At 51.5% G+C, this 22,152-nt stretch overlaps 1 protein-coding gene across 9 annotated transcripts in view; it reads left to right on the forward strand.

Moving 5' to 3' along the window:
- The window catches only part of VRK3 (VRK serine/threonine kinase 3), a 49,504-nt gene that overhangs the window by 13,133 nt on the left and 14,219 nt on the right, over nucleotides 1-22,152 (forward strand). For 4 of the 9 annotated variants that reach the window (XM_037732811.1, XM_037732810.1, XM_017512554.2 and 1 more), the window contains exons 4-13: nucleotides 704-847; nucleotides 2,185-2,341; nucleotides 2,384-2,526; nucleotides 8,763-8,827; nucleotides 12,298-12,364; nucleotides 14,276-14,360; nucleotides 14,632-14,737; nucleotides 16,556-16,648; nucleotides 20,079-20,211; nucleotides 21,320-21,440. In XM_037732811.1, the coding sequence (XP_037588739.1) occupies nucleotides 704-847; nucleotides 2,185-2,341; nucleotides 2,384-2,526; nucleotides 8,763-8,827; nucleotides 12,298-12,364; nucleotides 14,276-14,360; nucleotides 14,632-14,737; nucleotides 16,556-16,648; nucleotides 20,079-20,211; nucleotides 21,320-21,440 (1,114 nt within the window). The remainder of the gene's footprint in view (nucleotides 1-703; nucleotides 848-2,184; nucleotides 2,342-2,383; nucleotides 2,527-8,762; nucleotides 8,828-12,297; nucleotides 12,365-14,275; nucleotides 14,361-14,631; nucleotides 14,738-16,555; nucleotides 16,649-20,078; nucleotides 20,212-21,319; nucleotides 21,441-22,152) is intronic. The other 5 variants (XM_017512556.2, XM_037732814.1, XM_017512555.2 and 2 more) reach the window with 2 other exon arrangements.

Below are 22,152 nucleotides of genomic sequence, written 5' to 3' on the forward strand. Positions count from 1 at the left end.
ACAATCATTGTATGTTTATATATATATATGTGTGTGTATGTGTGATATATAATCATTGTAATCAGAAACTAAATGGGTGGTTTAAACAGCAGGCAAGATATAGCTAAAGGGAGATTTAGTTAACTGGAAGATAGATTTTAAGAAATTACGAGGAAGAGGCCAGGCATGGTAGCTCATGCCTGGAATGCCAGCACTTTGGGAGGATAAGGTGGGCAGATCACTTGCGGTCAGGAGTTGAAGACCAGTCTGGCCAACACAGGGAAGCCTGTCTCTACTAAAAACACAAAACTTAGCTGGGTGTGTTGGTGCACAACTGTAATCCCAGCTGCTAGGAGGCCAAGGCAGGAGAATTGCTTGAACCCAAGAAGCAGAGGTTGCAGTGAGCCCAGATCACACCACTGCACTCCAGCCTGGACAGCAGAGTGAGACTCCATCTCAAAAATACATATGTATAAAGAAATTTTGTGGAAGAAGACACAGAGTGGCAAAATGCTGGAAGATGCAAGAGAGGCTAAGACCTAGGAAGGAGAGAATAACTAAAAGGAACAGTTTGCTTAGATATTCACATGGTAGAAGAAGCAAGAATTGGTCTTGAGGGCCAAAGAGAAGAGCATAGCTGAATATAGCCTCAGGGCTCCAGGTCCTATGGTGCCTGCAGAGGGCCTTTGTAACTCCAGCCTGCATTTTGTCTGCCTTTCTTTAGGCTCAAAGAGAGAGCTGAACTCCAGTTTTGAAATCTCTCCCAAGAAGGTGAAATGGTCCAGCTCTGTCACCTCTCCACCTCCCTTCTCAGATGGTGACAGTTCTGAGTCTGAAGATACCCCGAGTTCCTCTGAGAGATCCAAAGGTAAGAGTTAAGGTCAATCTGGCCTGACTCTAAGTGGGACCAAGTTAGATCATCTGACGATGTTTGGGACAAAACTGCCGTAGCCCTGGCTCAGACGTCACCTAGCCCTGCATGACTCTCACTCACCCCAGCATCTCCCCCAGCCTCCCATCTCCCCCTCCAGTCTGCTTCAACATGGCCCCACATGGGTCTTCTGGCACCCAGAGCTGCCCCAGCTCCTCCCTGCACACAGCCCCCTGCTGTTCCTAGCACCCGCAGGCCAAGCTCTTCAGCCTGGCATCTGTGTGGCCTGGTTCCTGCTTTAGCCCTCAACACAGTCTTTGCCCAGAAAACTCACTTTTGGGGATTAACCTTGGTCTTTGCTAAGTCTGTTCCCTCAGCCCAGGGTACTCTCACCTTCCTTCTTGGCCTGGCATACTGCCACTCAGCCGGTCTGTTCTCTAGGAAGCCTCTCTTGGGTGCTATAGGCTTACATCCAGATCTCCTCATGCCCGCCAGAGCCTCTCCCCAGCTTCTCTGTCTGGTGCCCCCCAGTGCCTGCTGCTGCCCTCATTGGAGCGTATGTCACTCTTGGCTCCACATCCCTTCCAGCCTCACTTTCTGGACTGGGGACCCTTTGCCAGCAGGGACCAAGCACAACTCAGGTGTATATTTACTGGGCCCCTGGATCTGAAGCCACAGCCACAGTTGCAGTATGAGGTACCCCCTTTGCTCCTCCTTATCCTCTGGGCCCCAGAGGCCTCCTGCCATTACATGCCTTTAGGGGATGGTAGGTGGGAGGAATGGTAAGTGATGTCTTTTTCTGTGTCCAAGGCTATCTCCCACCCCACCTGCCTCGTTCTCTTGCCAGTCTAGGAGCCCTTCCAGGGCAGGGCTTCAGTCTAACAAATTTCTCAGCCCTTTTCTGTGTCAGGACTGAGTCCTTTTGCAGGATGTTTTTGGGTAAACATCTAGAATATCCTTTTTTTCCAGGCAAACTTCTACTCATCCAGCATCCCTTCCTCCAAGAAGCCTACCCTGACTTCTCCAGTCAGAATCTCTTTCTCTTTTGGTCCCTAATATCTGTCTGTACTGCCCTGTCTCAGACTCAAATCTGACTGGCTGTGTCTAGAACAGACTTCTCCACCAAACTGGGCACTTCTGAGAGAAGGATGCAGGTCTGGCTCCTGTCTGGGGCCCCAACATCATCACACAAAGCCTGACCCATAGAAGGTCCCAGGAAGTGTTTGCTGAATGAACGAATTCATAAAGGAATAGTATTTTGTGTGCTATTTCACTCTCATCGAACTTTTCTCTTTTGGTTGGCGCTTTTGCTTTATCTTACCATCCTCCTGCAGGCCTTGGGAGCAGACCCCCAACCCCCAAAAGCAGCCCTCAGAAGACCAGGAAGAGCCCTCAGAAGACCAGGAAGAGCCCTCAGGTGACCAGGTGCAGCCCTCAGAAGACCAGGCAGAGCCCTCAGGTGACCAGGTGCAGCCCTCAGAAAACCAGGCAGAGCCCTCAGACGCTGAAGCAGAATCCTCAGTCACTAAAGCGGAGCCCTCAGACGCTGAAGCGGAGCCGGGTGACCACCTCACTTGCAGCTTTGCCCACAGGGACAGTGCTGACAGACAAGAATGGGCGACAGTGGAAGCTGATGTCCCTCCAGACCAGGGACGACCAGGGAATTCTCTATGAAGGTACCCTCTGTCCATGGACGGACAGGGGCTGGGTCATGTCAGCACTTGGAGGGGGACTTTCTGAGAATGGGAATGGAAGCCACATCCCTTGCTGCGGACCTGCCACTAGGCAACTTTCTCTTAGACCTAGGACTCTACACCTACCCACCTGCAGGGCCGGGCAATAGTGGGAAGAAGTGCAGCAGGCTAGGGTAAGGCAGTGGGGAGTGGTAGGGACTGCGGCTGGTCGGAAAGCATGTGCCCCGTGTGAAGTGTGCCCCTCCTCGCCCCGCCTGCTGTTGTCACGTAGGGGGCGCAGGCCCAGGGGCTGCGTGTTAAGGACGCTTGTTGTGGCCAGCGTGCAGAGAGGATGGACCCCCACCTAAAATTTAGTTCAAACATTGAGCCTGACGATGTCAACACACACACCAAGCGGATATGAGAGTTTTATTGCTTACGTAACAGGGGGCTCTGTGGAGAGCAGGGCAGGCCCCCCACACGGATCTGAAATGCCCTGAGAGTGAGGAAAGGAGACTGGCCAGGTGTTTCCATTGTGGTTGGCGGTGGGGCTGGGGTGAGGGTTCCTGTACACGGGCCGACGCCATGCGTGGTTTGAGTCTCCTGAATGCAGACACCAAAGGAGGAAGCACCCAGGCTTGCTCATCCGCTCGCCCAGGGTGGGATGGAAGGGGACGAGGGAGACATGAGGCTGAAGCGCAGACTCTGTCACAATGAGGAAAATAGCCATGGCGGTAGTACTGCTATTAATTGTACTAAATACTGAGTGCTTATGCAAGGCCAGCCCTGTTTGAAGCACTTTACATGGGTTTGTCTTTTCCTTTCTTTTATTTGTGGAGCTTTTTAATTGAGATAAAACTTACATTAAAGTTATTTTTTTAATTGTTACTATTTTGAGAGGGAGTCTTGCTCTGTCACCCAGGCTGGAGTGCACTGGTGCAATCTCAGCTCATTGCAACCTCTGCCTCCTGGGTTCAAGCGATTCTCTTGCTTAGCCTCCTGAGTAGCTGAGATTATAGGCACATGCCACCATACTCAGCTAAGTTTTGTTTGTTTTCACATTTTTAGTAGAGATGGGTTTTTATCATGTTGGCCAAGCTGGTCTTGAACTGCTGACCTCAAGTGATCCACCTCTCTCGGCTTCCCAAAGTGCTGGGATTATAGGCGTGAGCCACCACGAAAATTCTTTTAAAGGGTACAACTGAATGGCTTTTACAATATTCACAGTATTACGCAACCATCATCGCTGTCTAATTCCAGGGCCTTTCTACCACCCCGAAAAGAAACCCAGTACCTTTCAGCCATCACTCCCATTCCTCTGTCCTCCAATCCACTGGCAGCCACTAACCTCCTTTCTGCCTCATGGACTTGCCCCTTGTGGGGCAAGTTCACAGAGGCGGAATCCTATACTGTGTGGCCCCCTGTGTCTGGCATCCCTCACTCAGCAGTGTGTGCCCCAGGTGCGTCTGTGCTGTGACGTGTCACTGCCACACTCCTTTTACGGCTGCAGGATATTCCTCTGTATGGGAATACCCTGTGTGGCTTATCTGCTTAGTGGTTGTCGGGCGTTTGGATTATTTCCACTTTGGGCTGTGCTGAGTAATGCTGCTATCAATGTTTGCTTACAGATTATTTGATGGACAGAGGTTTGCTAAATTCTCACCACAGCCGTAGGATGTCGGTACTCTCACTATCCCCATTTTATACATGAGGAACATGGATCCCAGAGGTGTGAATTATTAGCCAGGCTCTGGGCTCCAAGTCTTCCAAGTTTTCAAGGAAGAGCTTGCAACCTGGACTTTGATAGGAAATCTTTGATTTAGGAGGGCCCACCGGCCAGACAAGCCTGTGGGCAGTTTTGAGCCTCCTGTTGGCCATCCCTGTCTTGGAGTCTGGGCAGGTGGGTGGGACAGCCAGTGTTTCAGACAGCCCCGAAGCTGAGCCTGACTTGGCTCCAACACACTGAGGGAGCCCCAGCAAACAGCTCAGGCACTCTGGGCCTTGATGTCCTTCACTGGAAAAGTGAGAGGACGCCTTGTCTCCTGTCTGCTGGGGCTGTTGACGACAGGAGTTGGAGGCCAAGAGCTTGGAAAACTGTACACGGACCTTCCCAGGCAGAGGTAGGCAGAGTTAATAATGGAGAGACAGATAGGCAGGGCCAGGAAAGGTGAGGGAGAGGGGAGAGAGCGGGACCAAGACCAGGCAGGAGCAGGAGAAAGAGGGCTGTGTCTGGCACCTAGGGAGCACTCGCCTGTGCCGGTACTTTTATTTTCAAGAGATTGGGTCTTGCCTCGTCGCCTGGGCTGGAGTGCATTTGTGCAGTCACGGCCCACCGCAGCCTCAACCTTCCAGGCTCAAGTGATTCTCCTACCTCAGCCTTCTGAGTATCTTGGACTACAGGCACGCACCACCATGCCAGGCTAATTTTTAAACTTTTTTTTTTTTTTTTAATAGAAACAGTCTTGCTGTGTTGCCCAGGCTGGTCTCAAACTGCGGGGCTCAAGCGATCCTCCCACCTCAGCCTCTTAAAGTGCTGGAATTACAGGCGGGATGCCATGCCAGACACTTTGGGAACTCTCTGTGTCTTACCCACATAATGCTGCCAGCCACGCCATGAGAGAGGCACCCGTATTACCCCGTCCTACAACTGGGGCACAGAGAGGGGAAGCTTCTTGGCCAAGGGCACACAGCCCAGAAGTGGTAGAGCTGGGATTTGAACCCAGGCACTCTGGCTTCTCCCAAGAAAGGGAGAGAAAGGAAAAGGAGAGGGTGGGGAGAAAGGAATCAGGGTGAGAAGGAATGAGAGGCTGAGGAGCACAGAGGCAGGAGACAGGGAGAGGGATGAAAACCTACAGCGAGAAAGAGATTGCGGTGAGAGGGCAGGGAAGGAAGAGGGAGAAGGAGAGGAAAACACACAGGGCCGGGAGCTCCCAAGAGGAGAAAACATGCTTGCGCTTCCCAGAAACCCACAGTGGAAGTACAGGAAGGGGCTACTCTGGGCCAGTGTAGTTTTGGTTTTGCGTTTTATGACTCAGGTTGTTTGATAAAAATAGCAAACCCCAGTGCCCAGCCTGCCTGAGCCATCCATTCCTTCAGCAGATCCCTTTATTTATTTACTTATTTATTTATTTTTTTTTTTTTTAAGACAGGGTCTCACTGTGTTGGCCAGGCTGGTCTCAAACTCTTGGTCTCAAGCCATCCTCCTGCCTCGGGCACCCAAAGTGCTGGGCTTACAGGTGTGAGCCACCGCGCCCGGCTACCCGGCGCATCCGTAAGCAGCGCCTACTGTGTGCCTGGCCGCAATGCCAGCACAGACAGTGCAGGGGAAAGCGGGGCTGGCGGAGGCCCTGCTGATGTGGAGCTTGCATTTGGGGACGCACCACCATCAGGTGGCATCACCCCAGGGCAAATCACCTTTTCCTTCCACCAGTTTGCCCCAGTCAGGAAGAGATGGTGTATGTTGTATGTCCCGTAGTTTAAAGCAGTAACAGTAAAACAAGAACAAGCTGAATCATTAGGGTTATTCGAGCAGTGGACCCTTTTATCCCACTCTCTGCGCCGTGCTCTAAGCACTTTATCAACTCTTTTCTGTCTGTCCCGTACTGAGTTATAGTGTCATACTCCCGGGCCTCCCCGGAGCTCTGTGGGAGAGCCACCGTCCGTCGTGAGTCACGTGAATCCCCGTGGCTGCTCACTGTGGTGCACTTAGGAGAGCTGCCGTGAGCAGCAACTCAGGCGCAGGCACACGCTGCCGTCCGCAGCCTCTGCCTTCGTGGATGGAAAGTGGGACTTGTGTTGGTTTCCTACGGCCACTGTAGCAGGTTAACTGCAGTGAGTGGTTTAACACAGCACATACTCATTTTCCTGCAGTTCTGGAGACCAGAAGTCCAATATCACTAGGTACAAAGTTTAGGTGTTGACAATGCAGGTTCCTTCTGGAGGCTGGCTCAGTGGTGGGCCAGGCTGCCTCTGCTGGCCACCTGTCACTTGACCTTTCAAATGACATCATGACCCTGTGCCTCAGTTTCCTCATCTGCAGAGGGGAGATAGTAATGCTGCTGACCTCACAGGGCCGCAGTCAGGAGAATGAAATGAGTAGCGTCTTCCCGGGAAAACAGCCAGCGTTGTGTAACGCTGCCTATCGTTACGGTTAGGATGGGCCCCAGAACAGGGCTCCTGCTCCAAGTTCAGTATCACTGACCTTTGGCAAGGGGAGGCCCCCACCTGCCTGCCTGCCACACCTCAGTCTCCGTTTGGCACACGTAGAGATTTTCCAGGTGTCAGGTTTCTGTCAAGCAACAGCCTGGATCTGCCACCGTAGATCACAGAGTCTAGAGACCTGGGCTTGTGGCCCATCTCTGCAGGGGTCCTTGGCCAAGCCCCCGTTTCCTGTCTGGCCTCCCTTGGTTCCCTCTACAATGCAAATTCCCCACCTAGCTTTCCGGACTGCCGGCAGCAGGGCCAGTTAGAAAAGTGAAAGAGAAAAGCTTTTTATAATCTGCAAAGCAGTGCAGGAAAATTATATCAAATCGTCAGCTTTTTCTGCCTGCCTCCAAGTGCCAAGTATGTATGCGTTGTCACTGACTTCATGGAACCCCTGAGAGACAGGTGTTGTTTCTATTCCTAGGTCCCAGAGTGGGGCGGATGCTTGGTCATGATGTCACAGCCCACTCCAGCATGATCCCCCCAAAGCTCTCCCCACAGTGGGAACGGATCCCTCTCCCACTGGGCTTAGAGCACCCTTGGCCTTGAACGTGTAGAGCCAGCTCCCAGCCCTGCTCACTGGAGCTTCTTGAGGACAAGGACGACTTCTGGGTGACTTTATCACCTCCCTATCCCTTAGCTTAGCATCTTAGACGATCCCAGTGTTGATGATGAAGGGAGGGTAGGCACCATGAGAGCGGAGGAAGGAGGGACACCAGCATGAATCAGGGTGCGCGGGCGACGATGGCTCAGCTCATGGGCTTGGGGATGAGCTAGACCCAGGTGGAGCCAGCTCTGCCACTCCCTGGCTGCGGGGCCCTGGTGTTATGGGGATATTTTAAGGCTGCTGCCTGTGAAGCGGTCCTGACGTGCCAGGCTCCGTGCTGAGCTCCGGGCCTAGTGGGTTCCCTGAGCAGCGGACATGGAGGGGGACACAGACTTGCTGCACACTTGGCTGCTGCTGCTCTTACTCCTGCCCCCTGTTGAGTTCTTGCAGCCAGCCTCAGGGTGGGCCTTATCACTCCCACCTTACAGACATGTAAATGGAGGCCCAAAGTCACAGAGGGGAGGGAGGAGCTGGTACTTGAACCCTGGTCAGCCTGGCGTTTCCTGGCCTCTGTCCTCTTCTCATCTGTCAGATGGGACGATGCATGTGAAGCCTACACTTAGCACAGCCCTGGAGATGGGAGTGGGTCTGTAAATGAACAGCAAGGGCTCCTGAAGCAGCTCTGTTGGGGGACAGGCATGCAGGGTGCTTATGGGGAGCTGCCTCAGGGATCAGAACCCAGGGAGCGGGTAAGGAAGCAGGAAGGGCAGACAGGAAGGTAGGGCTGGGATGCAGCCCAGTGATGGCCTCAGCCGACCCTGCAGGGTTCTGGAGCAAAAGTGGTCCTTCAGTGTAGGTCCACATTGGGCCAGGCGGCCAGGCCTTTATGTCCACTTCAATCAGTCATCGGACCTGGGTCACCCTGGGATGTGGCCTTGGATGAGGTCACTCTGCCTAAGATGCAGCTATTTCCCCAAGCCACAGGCTGCGACAGTACATGGGAATTGTCCACCCGGAAGCTCCTCAGACACTCAGGGCCCAGGGATGTTTTTGGGGAGCAGTCATGTGGCCCTCTCTGTCTGACATGTGTCCACATCCCAGGTTCCCCAGAGGAAAGCAGGGGTTGCACAGAAAGCACAGTGATTGCACGAACAGTTCAGGCTCAGCAAGCCCCTCTCGTCAGTCAGGGGATTCTGGGAGCCCTCCTGGAATCCAGGTTCCCAGACCCTGCCAGGAGAGCAGTCTCAGGCCTGCTGTATTAGCCCTTTCCGGCATGGCTGGACAGTGACAGAGAGAAAAAAGAGGGAGAAGAAGCTTGTTTGAAAGTAGGAAGCAGCAGGTCATGGCGTTTCTTGGTCTCTCTCTCCTCATCTGTCCCATGTGCACTTGACCTTGTTGAAACTAGGGCACTAGAGCTGGTTTTCATTGCTGGGAAGTTTGGGGACAATGACCCTGACCTTCCCTTGCTCACTTGTTTGTTCCCCCACAGCTGCACCCACCTCCGCCCTCACCTGTGACTCAGGACCCCAGAAGCAAAAGTTCTCGCTCAAACTGGTAAGTGACCCTATGGGTTGAGGGGCAGCTTAGAGGGGAGGGACTTTCAGAAACACATCCTTTACTTCTGAGAGAGATTGGCCGGGGGCCAGGGTCCCCACCTGCAAGGAGCACTGAGACCGTGGGCAGGGGAGGTCCTCAGTGCTCCATCACCCCAGGGTGTTGGAAACCTGACTTTGGATCCGCCTGGGTCTGGCTGATACTTCCCAGCTCTGTGACCTGGGCAAGCCCATCCCCCTTAGAGCTCAGTTTCCTGGTCTGCCGCCTACCACCGGCCTTGCAGCGTGCACATACCAAGCACCTGCTTTGTATCACCGTGCTGGGCGTGGGGTCCAACAAGAGAACCCATCAGATGGGGTCCCTGCACTGAGGATTCAGTGAAATCACACACATCGGGTGCCGAGCACGAGGTTCGGCAGACAGGATGTGTGCACTTGGGGGTGTCCAAAAGGAAACAGAAGCACAGAAAGGGAGAGTGGCCACGAGGGGAGTCACGCCTTCCGCGCAGAGGAGGTGCCCAACAGAAGGGCATCGTCGTGGTTCGTAGCCCCGCCATCGTCCCTGGGTGCTGGGATTACAGGCGACTTTTATTTTCTTCTTTTTATTCAAATTGTCACACCCCAGAAAACCGGGGACAGCTGGGTTAGTTTTCCTCCCTCCGCCCTAGATGGAGGCCATGAGAGTGGGTCCCAGCGTGGGCTGTGGAGCCCAGCTCACTAATGATGGGGAGGGAGCACCTGCTTTGGGAGCTTGGCATTGCCTGAGCCAGGCCGGCTAAGAGTTTCACAAGCACTGCTTCATTGAGTCCTCTCAACGGGGCAGCTACCGTGTCCTATTTAACACTTCTCTGTGTGGTTCAGGTGTGCCTGGCACAGCACATACCCCATCAACCTGAGATGTTCATGTTGTTTTTTCTTTTTCTTTTTTTTTTTCTTTCTTTCTTTGAGACAGAGTTTCACAATTGTTGCCGGAGTGCAATGGCACGATCTCAGCTACCTACAACCTCTGTCACCCGGGTTCAGGTGATTCTCGTGCCTCACCCTCCCAAGTAGCTGGGATTACAGGCACCTGCCACCACACCTGTCTAGTTTTTATATTTTTATTAGAGACGTGGTTTCACCATGTTGGGCAGGCTAGTCTTGAACTCCTAACCTAAGGCGATACACCTGCCCAGCCTCCCAAAGTGCTGGGATTACAGGCTTGAGCCACTGCGCCTGTTGTTATTACTGTGGTTATGCTTATCATCCTAGAGATACAGCCTTGCTCTCTGTTTGTCCATCTGACGTCCTCAACATTTCCTGTGGCTCAAAACTGGGTGATGATGAGTTGGCCCCAGGCACAGCCCTGGAGAAGCTCCCAGTCTGGGGGGATGCCATGCCCCAGTCCCATCAGAAAGTGGTACATGCTGGGAGGGAGCGCAGAGTACTGGGCTGACCAGAGGACATTCACTCTCCCCATCCACTGGGAAGGCAGCTCTGTTCTGAAGCATTCAAAAGGTCGGGCTGAATGCCCAGTGATGTTCATTCATTCATTTATTCATTCATTCACCAAGCCTTTCCAGCAGCTTCCTGTGAACCGAGTGCTGGGAACATCAGAGATGGGTCAGACCCAATTCCTGCCCTAAAGGAGCTGTCCCCTTCGGGGAGTGAGGCAGGCATGAATACACCACATGAGATTGCTCAGGGCCTACAAGGCTGTGCCCACGTTGCTCACGTTTACCCAGTCCGTACTACAAGCTTTGCCGGCATCATGGGGAGGACTCCAGGAGGCAAAAAGGGAAAAGGAGGGACAAGAAGAGTAGGAGCTGGGCAGAGAGCAGGCCCACTAATGACCAGTAGCACCACCTGCTTATTGAGAACCTGTTATGTGACAGTCCCTGGGCCGAGTGTCACAAGCACCATGTCAGTTAATTCTTTTGGGTTTTTGTTTGTTTTGAGACAGGGTCTCTCTCTCTCCCCCAGGCTGGAGTGCAGTAGTGCAATCAAGGCTCACTACAGCTTCGTCCTCCTGGGTTCAAGTGATCCTTCCACTTCAGCCTCCCAAGTAGCTGGGACCACAGGCATGCACCTTCACGCCCAACTAATTTTTTTTTTTTTTTGTAGAGATGGGGTCTTCCTATGTTGCCCAGCTTGGTCTGGAACTCCTGGGCTCAAGCAGTCCTCCTACCTTCGCCTCCCAAAGTGCTGGGATTACAGGCATGAGCCACTGCACCTGTGGTGCAGTGGGTGGGTGTGGGTGTGTGTGTGTGTGTCTCGCTGTGTAAGTGTTTACTATGTCATTGAATTCTCTCAACAAGCCTATGGGATGGCTATCATGTTCCCATTGAACAGATGAGGAAATGGAGACTCAGTCACTTGCATGCGTGTTGCTTTGTTCACCGCTATATCCCCAGTGCCCGGAATAATAGCATATAGTGGAGGCTTTGTAGGAAGAATGAATTAATGAATAGCAGAGCTGGAATTTGAACCGAGATCTGTTTGACTCTGTACTCAAGAATCCAGCTGCACTAGTTGTATTTAATTAAAATACTTGGTGCTTTTTTTTTTTGAGACAAAGTCGTGCTCTGTCACCCAGGCTGGAGGTGCAACCTCAGCTCACTGCTGCCTCCCAGGTTCAAGCGATTCTCCTGCCTCAGCCTCCCAGGTAGCTGGGATTACAGGTGTGTACCACAACGCCTGGCTAATTTTTGTATTTTTAGTAGAGACGGGGTTTCGCCATGTTGGCCAGACTAGCCTAGAACTCCAGACCTCAAGCGATCCCCCTGCCTTGGCCTCCCAAAGTACTGGGATTACAGGCATGAGCCACCATACCTGGCTATTTGGTGTTATTTTTAACAAATACCCAATATTAATAATGGCTTAAGATGATAGTTTATTGCTCTTTCACTTAAAAGTCGGGGGCAGTTTTCCAGGGCTGATATGATGGTTTCATAAACAAGGGGCCCAGTTTCCTTTTACTTTCTGCACCAACATTTTCAACACGTAATCTCCATCTCTTGGGCTGAAGTGGCTGCTTCAGCTCCCACCATCACATCTGCGTTACAGTCAACTGAAACAGAAGAGGAAAGGAAGAGCCTGTCCCAGCCTTTTAAGGGTATAACCTGGACATTGCCCACATTTCTTCTGCTCACATCCCCACTGGCCAGAACTTGGTCATGTGCTCATTCCTCACTGCAAAGGAGGCTGGGAAACATAGTTTTTAAGCTGAAGGCCAAGATCTAGGGAACACTGTGGCTCTTACCATAAAAGAAAGAAGATGAACCTGGGTACTGGGAGGTAGCTCTCTGCTGCGTGTTTTTCTTTGATGTGTGTTTGTGTGCAGCACCTGAGGAATTTGGCTCTGATATGGGGACTCGATGAGGAACCTGGTCATCAAGGGCGTTATCCTCATAATGAATGGCCAGTGGGGATTGGGGGCCCTTGTCTGAGAGTTCAGTGTGACAGCCTTCTGCCCCTCCTGTCCCCCACCAGGATGCCAAGGATGGGCGCTTGTTCAATGAGCAGAACTTCTTCCAGCGGGCCGCCAAGCCTCTGCAAGGTACCTAACAGAGCTGGGCAAGGAGGGGAGAGTGGGGGGTGCCAGCTTGGTCACAGCACCTGGCTTCTACCTATAGGTGTGAGAAGGGTGGGTTCAGATTAAAGGCCCAGGTTTTCTCCCATCTGTGCTCATAACCTGACGCTTGTCACCCCTCAGGCCTCAATGTGTGTTGTAGCTGGCTCACACCAGCTCTTGGGAGCCAAGTATTAAATTTTTAGTCTGGACCTGGTGGTTGACGCCTATAATCCCAGCACTTTGGGAGGGTAAGGCGGGCGGATCACTTGAGCCCAGGAGTTTGAGACCAACCTAAGCAACATGACAAAACCCCATCTCTACTGAAAATAACAAAAATTAGCCAGGTATAGTGGCACTTGCCTGTGACCCCAGCTACTCAAGAGGCTGAGGTGGGAGGATTGCTTGAGCCCGGGAGGCAGAGGTTGCAGTGAGCTGTGATTGTGCCACCTGCACTCCAGCCTGGGCAACAGAGCCAAACCCTGTCTCAAAAAATAACAAATAAATTTTCAGGAAGATGGCAAGCTGGTTGTTACAGCCAGTATTAGAAATTATACAGACCGGGTACAGTGGCTTATGCCTGTAATCCCAGCACTTTGGGAGGCTAAGGCGGGTGGATCACCTGATGTCAGGAGTTTGAAAATATCCTGGCCAACATGGTGAAACCCCATCTCTAATAAAAATACAAAAACTAGGCCTGATGTCTTGTGCCTGTACATGTACATGTCACGTGCCTCAGCTACATGGGAGGCTGAGGCAGGAGAATCGCTGAGAGGCGGAGGTTGCAGGGAGCCAGGTTCGTGCCACTGCACTCCAGCCTGGGCAATGGAGACTCAGTCTCAAAAAAAAAAAAGAAATTAAAGTACATAATCTTACAAATAAATTATATTCAAAAACAAAGGTAATGACCCCTCAGAAACTCATCGCTTTCTGATTATTTTCCTACATGTCCTGTTACCTCTGCCAGCGAGGCTGTGTGCACGTTTGTCTCTGTGGGTGAGAACGTTGCGTGATGGCCTCCCCTGTGCATCTCCCCCACCTACCTCCAGTCATGTCACATTGGTAGCTTGGAGTTGGCCATAGCAGGAGTACTTACACTGCAGAAATTAGCAAATATGGGTGGGCGCGGTGGCTCATACCTGTAATCCCCGCACTTCGGGAGGCTGAGGCAGTTGATCACCTGAGGTCAGGAGTTCCAGACCAGCCTGGCCAACATGGCAAAACCCCATCTGTACTAAAAATACCAAAAAAAATTAGCCAGCCATGGTGGTGCACGCCTGTAATCCCAGCTGCTCGGTAGGCTGCGGCAGGAGAATCATTTAAACCCAGGAGAATCATTTAAACCCAGGAGGCAGAGGTTGCAGTGAGCTGAGATTGTGCCATTGCAGCCAGGGTGACAGAGCAAAACTCAGTCTAAAAAAAAAAAAAAAGAATTGAGCAAATACTACCAATCAGACTGCCTTCCCTGGACAGCCAGCCATTAAACTCGTGTCGGCTTGCCATTGGTTCGTCCACTCCACTGAGATCTGGAAGACAGGCTGAGGCACATTTTGGTGACGTCATGGCTAGGTTAGATACATATTGATCTCGTTAGCTCTGTGTGTGAATTCGGAAGTGACCTTGTCATTATCCTTTCCCTGCACTCTGGATTTGTATTTGCTTCCTCCAGAGCCACCATGTTCACCCCGTCACCTGCAGACTTGGATCACAGACATTCATGGGTCACCCATGCCTGCCCCATCACCACCTCCTTCCCACCATCACCCACCCACAGTGTTGTCACCTCCAACGAGGAGACTCAGGCAGTCTGGACACTCTGCTTCTGCTCTGAGAACAGGCTGTTGTTGCCATGGGCTTGGGACCGGAGGGGTTCTAACCTCGAGCCCCTGTTTTCTGCAGTCAACAAGTGGAAGAGGCTGTACTCGACCCCGCTACTGGCCATCCCCACCTGCGTGGGTTTTGGTGTTTACCAGGACAAATACAGGTGAGCTGCTCCACTCACTGCTTGCCTTGCCGGCCCCTTTCCTCCTCTTCCTGTCGTGTGTCCAGGCATGGTTGGGCCCCCGAAGCCATGGGCCAGCTCTTTGCATCCTGCCTTCTCATAGTTTTGAGCCAGTTTGCTACCTAGTCAGTCACAACCTTTCATCTCAGCTGGGATCAGGACCCTGCAGCCCCCGCTGCAGTCCATCCTTGGCACTCTGTACTCCTCTCTCCCCAGCTCATCTCCCATCTCCTGGGGTGCTTGTATCTTCCAGGTTCTTGGTATTACCCAGCCTGGGGAGGAGCCTTCAGTCGGCCCTGGACGTCAGCCCAAAGCATGTGCTGTCAGAGAGGTCTGTGCTGCAGGTGGCCTACCGGCTGGTGCGTACCCACAGGTTGCTCAGCTCCTGCATCTGGGAGGGTGCATGAGACCCTAGTGTGGCAGGCTGTTTAGTCATTGACACATCCAGCCCCCACCCCCTTCCACTGCACACTGGGGGCTGGCTCACTGACGGGCATGGTAGGCGGTTAGAGCCAGGATGATGGGTGGTTGGTCCTGTGGAGTGCCCTCGGGGGGCCATGAGTGTTGGAGGGGGGAACCCCAGCCTCAAACTGAAGGCTTAGATTGGGCTTCCTGGTAGAGGGTGTTTCTGAGTCATGACTCTCAGGATGAGTGGAAACAGCAAGGTGCTGGGTGGAGGAGGTGGGGATAGATGAGGAGAGGATGGTCCGGCCAAGGATACAGCTGGGGTAAGTCTTGAGAGGAAGAGAGAGCATACGGCATTTGTTCATTTACTCATTCATTCATTGATCCTCATTAAATATTCATCAAACACTTACTGGGTGCCAGACACTTTCCCCAGGGCTGGTTGCAGATCAGAGAGCAGCATGGTTTCTGTGTGTTGGAGCTTACAGTCTAGTGGGAGAGGCCACTAGTAAATCAAACAGTCGCACAAACTATGACAAGTGTTCTGAATGGAAGCAGTGTCTGCTGTGATGGAGAATAAGAGAGTCCAGTTTATGTTGGAGGGATGGACGTACCAAGGGAGCAACATGCTGAGCCCCCAAGGTCTTCACATTCAGTATCTGCAGTATGGCACTGCAGTGGGGACAGATGGAGTTGGTGCGGAGAGGTCAGCAGTGACCACATCACGCAGGGCCTCACACACCAGGCTGAGGGACTGGGATCTGTCTTGAGGGCACTGGAGAGCCACAGAGGGCTGGGATTAGGGGAGGGCAGGGTCAGCTCTGGGTACAGAAAGGCCCTCAGGGGCCATATGGGGAGGAACTGGAATGGGGAGCAGAATGTGAGTGAGGGTCCATGTGGGAGGGGACGAGGCTCAGGGAGGTCCCAGGCCATGGGGGTGTAGAGTCTGTAGAAGGAAAGCACGCAGAATTTGGTGGACAGTTGAGCCCAGGGGTCAAAGAGGGTGGGGGTGTGATCAGAATGTAGCTGGCAGCAGGCACAGTTGAAGAGTTGCCAGGCACACCTGCTCACACGGTAATCCCAGCACTTTGGGAGGATGAGGCAGGTAGATCACTTGAGCTTAGGGTTCAAGACCAGCCTGGGCAACGTGGCAAAACACCCTCTCTACTAAAAATACAAAAAATTAGCCAGGTGTGGTGGGGCGTACCTGTAGTCCCAGCTACTCGGGAGGCTGAGGTGGGAGGATCAACTGAACTTGGGAAATCGGGGCTACATTGAGCAGTGATTGCACCCCTGCACTCCAGCCTGGGCAACAGGAGTTAGACCCTGTCTCAAAAAAAAAAACACACACATACACACACACACACACCCCAAAACTCTGTGGGACAGCTGGAGATCATTACAAATTTACAAATGTTAACAAAATTTTTTCCTGCTCTCTAGGACAGATGAGAAGAGCTCTTTGATACTCACAGGTGCTGTGTCATTTTTGCAGAGGATCATTAACCCCTTCTCCCTCTACTGAGTTTGCCATCAGCTAAGAGATACAGGAGTAGAGGGGAAGCCTCGAGTTAGCTCGACTGGTGAGCTCTCTGAGAGCCTGATTAGAGGCGTGCTCAGTGTGCTATCACAGCAGGTTCCTCGTGCTGCCCAGGATTTAGTCAGGTTTAACCCGTCACAGTGCTGGACGACCCAGTCTGGTGACCAGGTCTGCACCAGAGCCTCTCTGTTAGTCGTACTGCTCATGCACACTGGCTTGCTTCTTCCTGCAGCTGGATGCCCTGGAGTTCCTCCATGAGAATGAGTATGTTCATGGAAATGTGACAGCTGAAAATATTTTTGTGGATCCAGAGGACCAGAGTCAGGTAAGAGCAGCTCCTGCCCATTCTGGAAGGTCTCTAGGCTCAGGTTCCCATCTGTCTCCAAATCTCTATTTATTTTACAGTGCTTATTACAGACAAAGGATTGCTGTGCATCATATATAAAGAGCTCCTTCAAATAAATAAAAGATAAGCAACTGAGTAGGAAAATGGGCAAAGGATAAGCAATTCATAAAAAAAGAAATCCACAGGCTTAGCTAAATAACGAAAAGATACTCAACCTCCTTGATAATCATAGAAATGTAACTTAAAACAAGATGCTATTTTTCACCCTTTAGATGGACAGAATTAAGAATAATAATAATACCTGTTGCTGATAAGGATTTAAGGAAGTAGGAATTCTTCATACACTGTTGGAAGCATGAATAGGGAAACATTTTTGGAAGACAATTTGGCAATAACAGTCAAAATTTTAAATGCACCTTTGTTTTTGTTTTTGTTTTTGTTTTGAGACACAGTTTCACTCTTGTCATCCAGGCTGGAATGCAGTAGCGTGTGTGGTCTCGGCTCATCACAACCTCCACCTCCCGGGTTCAAGCGATTCTCCTGCCTCAGCCTCTCAAGTAGCTGGGATTACAGGCTTGCACTACCACACCCAGCTAATTTTGTATTTTTAGTAGGGACGGGGGTTTCTCCATGTTGGTCAGACTAGTGTTGAATTCCCGACCTCAGGTGCTCCACCTGCCTCAGCCTCCCAAAGCGCCAGGATTACAGGCATGAGCCACGGCACTTGGCCAAAATGCACCTGTTTTTTGATCCACCAGTTTCTGTGTTAGGAAGATGTCCTATCTATATATTCATAGGATTGTTCTAAGATATGTGTACAAGATGTTTCTGGCAATGTTGGTTGTAATAGTAAAATGGGAAACACCTTAAGTAGGATACTGGTTAAGTAGTATTTTAAAGTATTTAAACTTCTAATTACTCTTTACAGTTGCAGATAACAGAAACTCATCTTAACCTGCCTTAAGACAAAAACCAAAAGGGAGTGTGTGCAATGTATTAGTCCATGGAATGGAGAAATCCAGGACTGCACTGTCTTGGGCATGGCAGGATCCAGGAGCTCAAGCCCTGTCATTGGGAAGCCAACTGTCCCATCTCTGAGCTCCTCTTGCTTCTGCACTGCTTGTTGTCAGGTAGACTTGTTCCTCATGGTGACAAAATTGCCACCAACAAATTAGGCTTAAATCCCCAAAGCCTAGCAGCCCTGGCAGAAACAGATCTGAACTGCATGGACTGAGAATTGGGGAGAAGCAATCCCAGAGGAAAATCCTGGAACTACGTGTTAGGAATCTTCAGAGAAACAGAACCAGCAGGGGTGTGTATGTGCACATGTGTGTGTGGGTGGAGAGAGATTTATTGTAAGGAACTGGATGGAAGCTAGGCAGTCCTGAGATCTTCAGTTTGCAGTCTGGAGACCTAGGAGAGCCAATGGTGTAAGTTCCAGTCCAAATGCCAGCAGGCTTGAAACCCAAGAAGAGCTTTTATTTCAGTTCAAGTTCAAAGGCAGGAAAAGACCAATGTCCTAGCTCAGGCAGTCAGGGAGGAGGAGCTTCTGGTTACTTAGCTTTTTGTTCTGTTCACATCTTGAGTTGATTGAATGAGACCCATCCACATTAAGGAGAGTAATCTGCCTTACTCAGTCTACAAACCCAAATGTTCATCTCACCCAGAACACCTCATAGACACACCCAGAATAGGGTTTGGCCAAATGTCTGGGCACCCCATGACCCAGTGAAGTTGCCACATCAAAATGACCATCATGGCCAGGCCCAATGGCTCACACCTGTAATTCTACCACTTTGGGAGGCCAAAGTGGGAGGATCACTTGAGCCCAAGAGTTTGACACCAGCCTGGGATACATAGGGAGACGTTGTCTCTAGAAAATAAAAACATGCCGGGCGCGGTGGCTCAAGCCTGTAATCCCAGCACTGTGGGAGGCCGAGGTGGGTGGATCACAAGGTCAAGAGATCGAGACCATCCTGGTCAACATGGTGAAACCCCGTCTCTACTAAAACTACAAAAATTAGCTGGGCATGGTGGCGCGTGCCTGTAATCCCAGCTACTCAGGAGGCTGAGGCAGGAGAATTGCCTGAACCCAGGAGGCGGAGGTTGTGGTGAGCCGAGATCGCGCCATTGCACTCCAGCCTGGGTAACAAGAGCGAAACTCCGTCTCAAAAAAAAAAAAAAGAAAATAAAAACATAACAACCTTTCCGGATGTAGTGGCACACACCTGTGGTTTCAGCTACTCAGGAGGCTGAGGTAGGAGTATCACCTGGACCCAGGAGATTGAGGCTGCAGTGAGCTATATCATGCCACTACACTCCAACCTGCGTGACCGAGTGAGACCCTGTCTCAGAATGTAAAAAAAAAAAAAAAAAAAAAATTAATGAATGTCACAAACTATGAACAGAAACACAGAGAGCAGGGGAAGTGTTTAGGTCTTCCGCAGACAAAACCAACAGCTGTCCATATCCATACGGTGGAATAAGATAAGCCACTGAAAAGAAGATACGGACTGGGCACAGTGGCTCATGCCTGTAATCACAGCACTTTGGGAGCCCAAGGCAGGAGGATTACTTTAGCCCAGGAGTTCAAGACCAGCTTGGGCAACAGGGCAAAACCCCATCTTTACACAAAATACAAAGAATTAATGAGCATGATGGTGCATGCCTGTAGTCCCAGCTACTTGGGAGGCTGAGGTGGGAGGATCACTGGAGCCTAGGAGGCTGCAGCGAGTCGTGATCGTGCCACTGCACTTCAGCGTGGGTGACAGAGTGGAACCCCATCTCAGAATAAATAAGTAAATAAATATTTTTAAAAGAAGATGTGGTTAACTTTGTGTGTATCAGGCAGAAAAGCACTTAATTTTTGTTTTAAACTCAAGCTTCATAAGAACCTTTGAGGTGGGGACTCTTACTATTATCATTTTACAAATGGGGAAAATCATAGAAGTGGTGTAGCTTGCCCAAGGTTGTATCACCAGCACCAGGCTGAGCTGGCATTTGGACTCAGACCATCTGGCTTCAGAGCTAATACCCAGAACCACTATTAAAATATTAAGTGCTGGTGCCCAGCGGGAGGTCTGGTGTGAGGCCTCTGGAAAACAAGAGCCCCCGCCTCGTCCGCATATGTTTACCCGGTTATTTAAAGAAAACAATTTGGAATGATGCATAAGAAACTGTTACTAGTGGTTATTTCTGGGCAGTGGGTTTTGGGGGCTGGGAGGAAATATGGATGGCTGCTTTGGGGTCTTTTTACTTCATCTCATTTTTACTGTGAGCATAGCTTAGTTTTGTAAGTGAAAAATGTCATATTTGATAGAATGGTTGTTTTCAGTTGCATCTATAGTGGAAATCTCTGACTTCTGCACGCCTCAGCTCCGATTTGTATCGCTTTTCCCTGTGTCCACAGGTGACCTTGGCAGGCTATGGCTTCGCTTTCCGCTATTGCCCAAGTGGCAAACATGTGGCCTACGTGGAAGGCAGCAGGAGCCCTCACGAGGGGGACCTTGAGTTCATTAGCATGGACTTGCACAGGGGATGTGGTATGAAGCCAGGGACGGGTTTGGGACCACGGAGACTCGCTTCTCGTACAAGGGCAGCTCTGGAAGTTCGCAGCCAGAGACAGCAGGTGGCCAGACAAGATAGGCACTAAGGGCACCAGGACGGGGGTCAGCACCATGGACAGCGTCCCGACCGCCGGGTTCAGCACCAAGGACAGCGGGTGGCTGGGCACTGGGGAGCCCTGAGTTCCAGGGGTTGGGATTCAGGATCTGGTGAGGACTTAGAAGATGAGAGTTGCCTAGGAATCATCCAGGACGGGCTGTTGAGGAGGTGGTTGGCAACCACGTCTGAATTGTGGGAGGGAACTCTGCGCAGAGGTTCTGCAGTATCTCAGGAATTAATCAGCCAAAGCCCTGGGAGAGGATGGGATCATCCACTGAAAGTGTAGAGAGAGGGAAGAGAGCCCGGGGAAGATTTCTTGAGCCCCTCTTTCTCATATCCCTTTATATTTTGGCCATCCGCTTGCCTGCCACATCCTCCCACCAGACTGAGCTCCCCCAGGGCAGGGATGGCACCTCTGCCTCCAGCATCAGGTGGTGGAAGGCCAGCATGGACAAGTAGTACTTGTTGAGTGCTTACACAAAGCATTGTCTAAATTAAGTGGCTGAGGAAGCATAAGGAAAATAAACTGTCAGAGTCTTCCCTGCCCTCCCCCACTGAGGCTGGGTTTGGTGCCCATCCTTCTGGGCTCTCGTGTGCTCTGTTCTGTGTCCTTTGTCACTCAGGTAGTCCCATGCTATAGCTGTCTCCCCACTAGGCTGTCATGGGCTGGGACTCGACAAGATCCTGGTTTGGGTTTTCAGAACATGAGCTAGTGCCTGACACACAGGCACTGAGGATTCATTGAATGAGTGCATGAATGAAAGAAGAGTGGATGAGGGTGAGCTGGTGAAAGGAGCCGAGAGATGGTTGAGAATGAGTCGACTTCTGCCTACTCATGAAAGTGTGTGAGCAGAGGAAACAACCCATATGGCTGGAAGGCTTAATGTGTGAATGCATGGTTGAGTCAGTCAGGGGAAGGAAGAGGGTGGACCCGTCAGTTAGTGGAGAATTCAGACTGAGCCACCACCTCTACCCCTCCCTCCCCAGGGCCCTCCCGCCGCAGCGACCTCCAGAGCCTGGGCTACTGCATGCTGAAGTGGCTCTATGGGTTTCTACCATGGACAAACTGCCTTCCCAACACTGAGGACATCATGAAGCAAAAACAGAAGTGAGTCTGGGGGTCAGCAGAACCCAGCACTGGCCCAGAACCCCTACAAATGGGCAGAAACCCAGAGCCCAACAGGGAGCAGGAGGGAAAGGGAAGTAGCATCCAACAGAGCTGAAGTCCTCTGAGCTACACAGGCCTGTGCTGCACAGGTGTATACTGTCCACACAGCAGGTAAGGCAGGGGTTTCTGAGCCACATCGCCTGGGCTCGGACTCTGGCCCCGCCACTGTGGGGTGTTAATGTCTGCTAGCCTTAGTGTCCTACTCCTGTGAGATGGTCTCCTACTGGCTCCCTCCTTACAGGATTGTGGAAGGGTTCAGGGGAGAGTCAGGTACACACAAAACTTAGCATAGGGCCTGGCTTGTAGAAAATGCTCATCGTGTGTGGGACACCATGACTCACTGCATCACAAACACGCCGGCAACCTGAGCAGGATAGGCCCAGGCCTTGCCTCAGCAGTGGTAGTTCCAGCCACCCAGTGTCCACACTGCCAGATCAGTGCGCTCACCTCTGTGTGTAAATGACCAGGTCCTACTAGTGCTAGTTTAAACACTCAGCACCAAAGACAGTGTATAGCAGAACATAGGGGAATTTCTAGGGTGAGATTGAACACTAAGGGCATTGAGCAGCTGGACACAAAGGGGGTGCACTAGGAGCGTGTGTTCAGCACTAGGGACAGCGAGCAGCTGGGCCCAAAAGGAAGGCACTAGGGT

Source organism: Cebus imitator, unplaced genomic scaffold (assembly GCF_001604975.1).
Source record: "Cebus imitator isolate Cc_AM_T3 unplaced genomic scaffold, Cebus_imitator-1.0 Scaffold473, whole genome shotgun sequence".
Taxonomy (NCBI): domain Eukaryota; kingdom Metazoa; phylum Chordata; class Mammalia; order Primates; family Cebidae; genus Cebus; species Cebus imitator.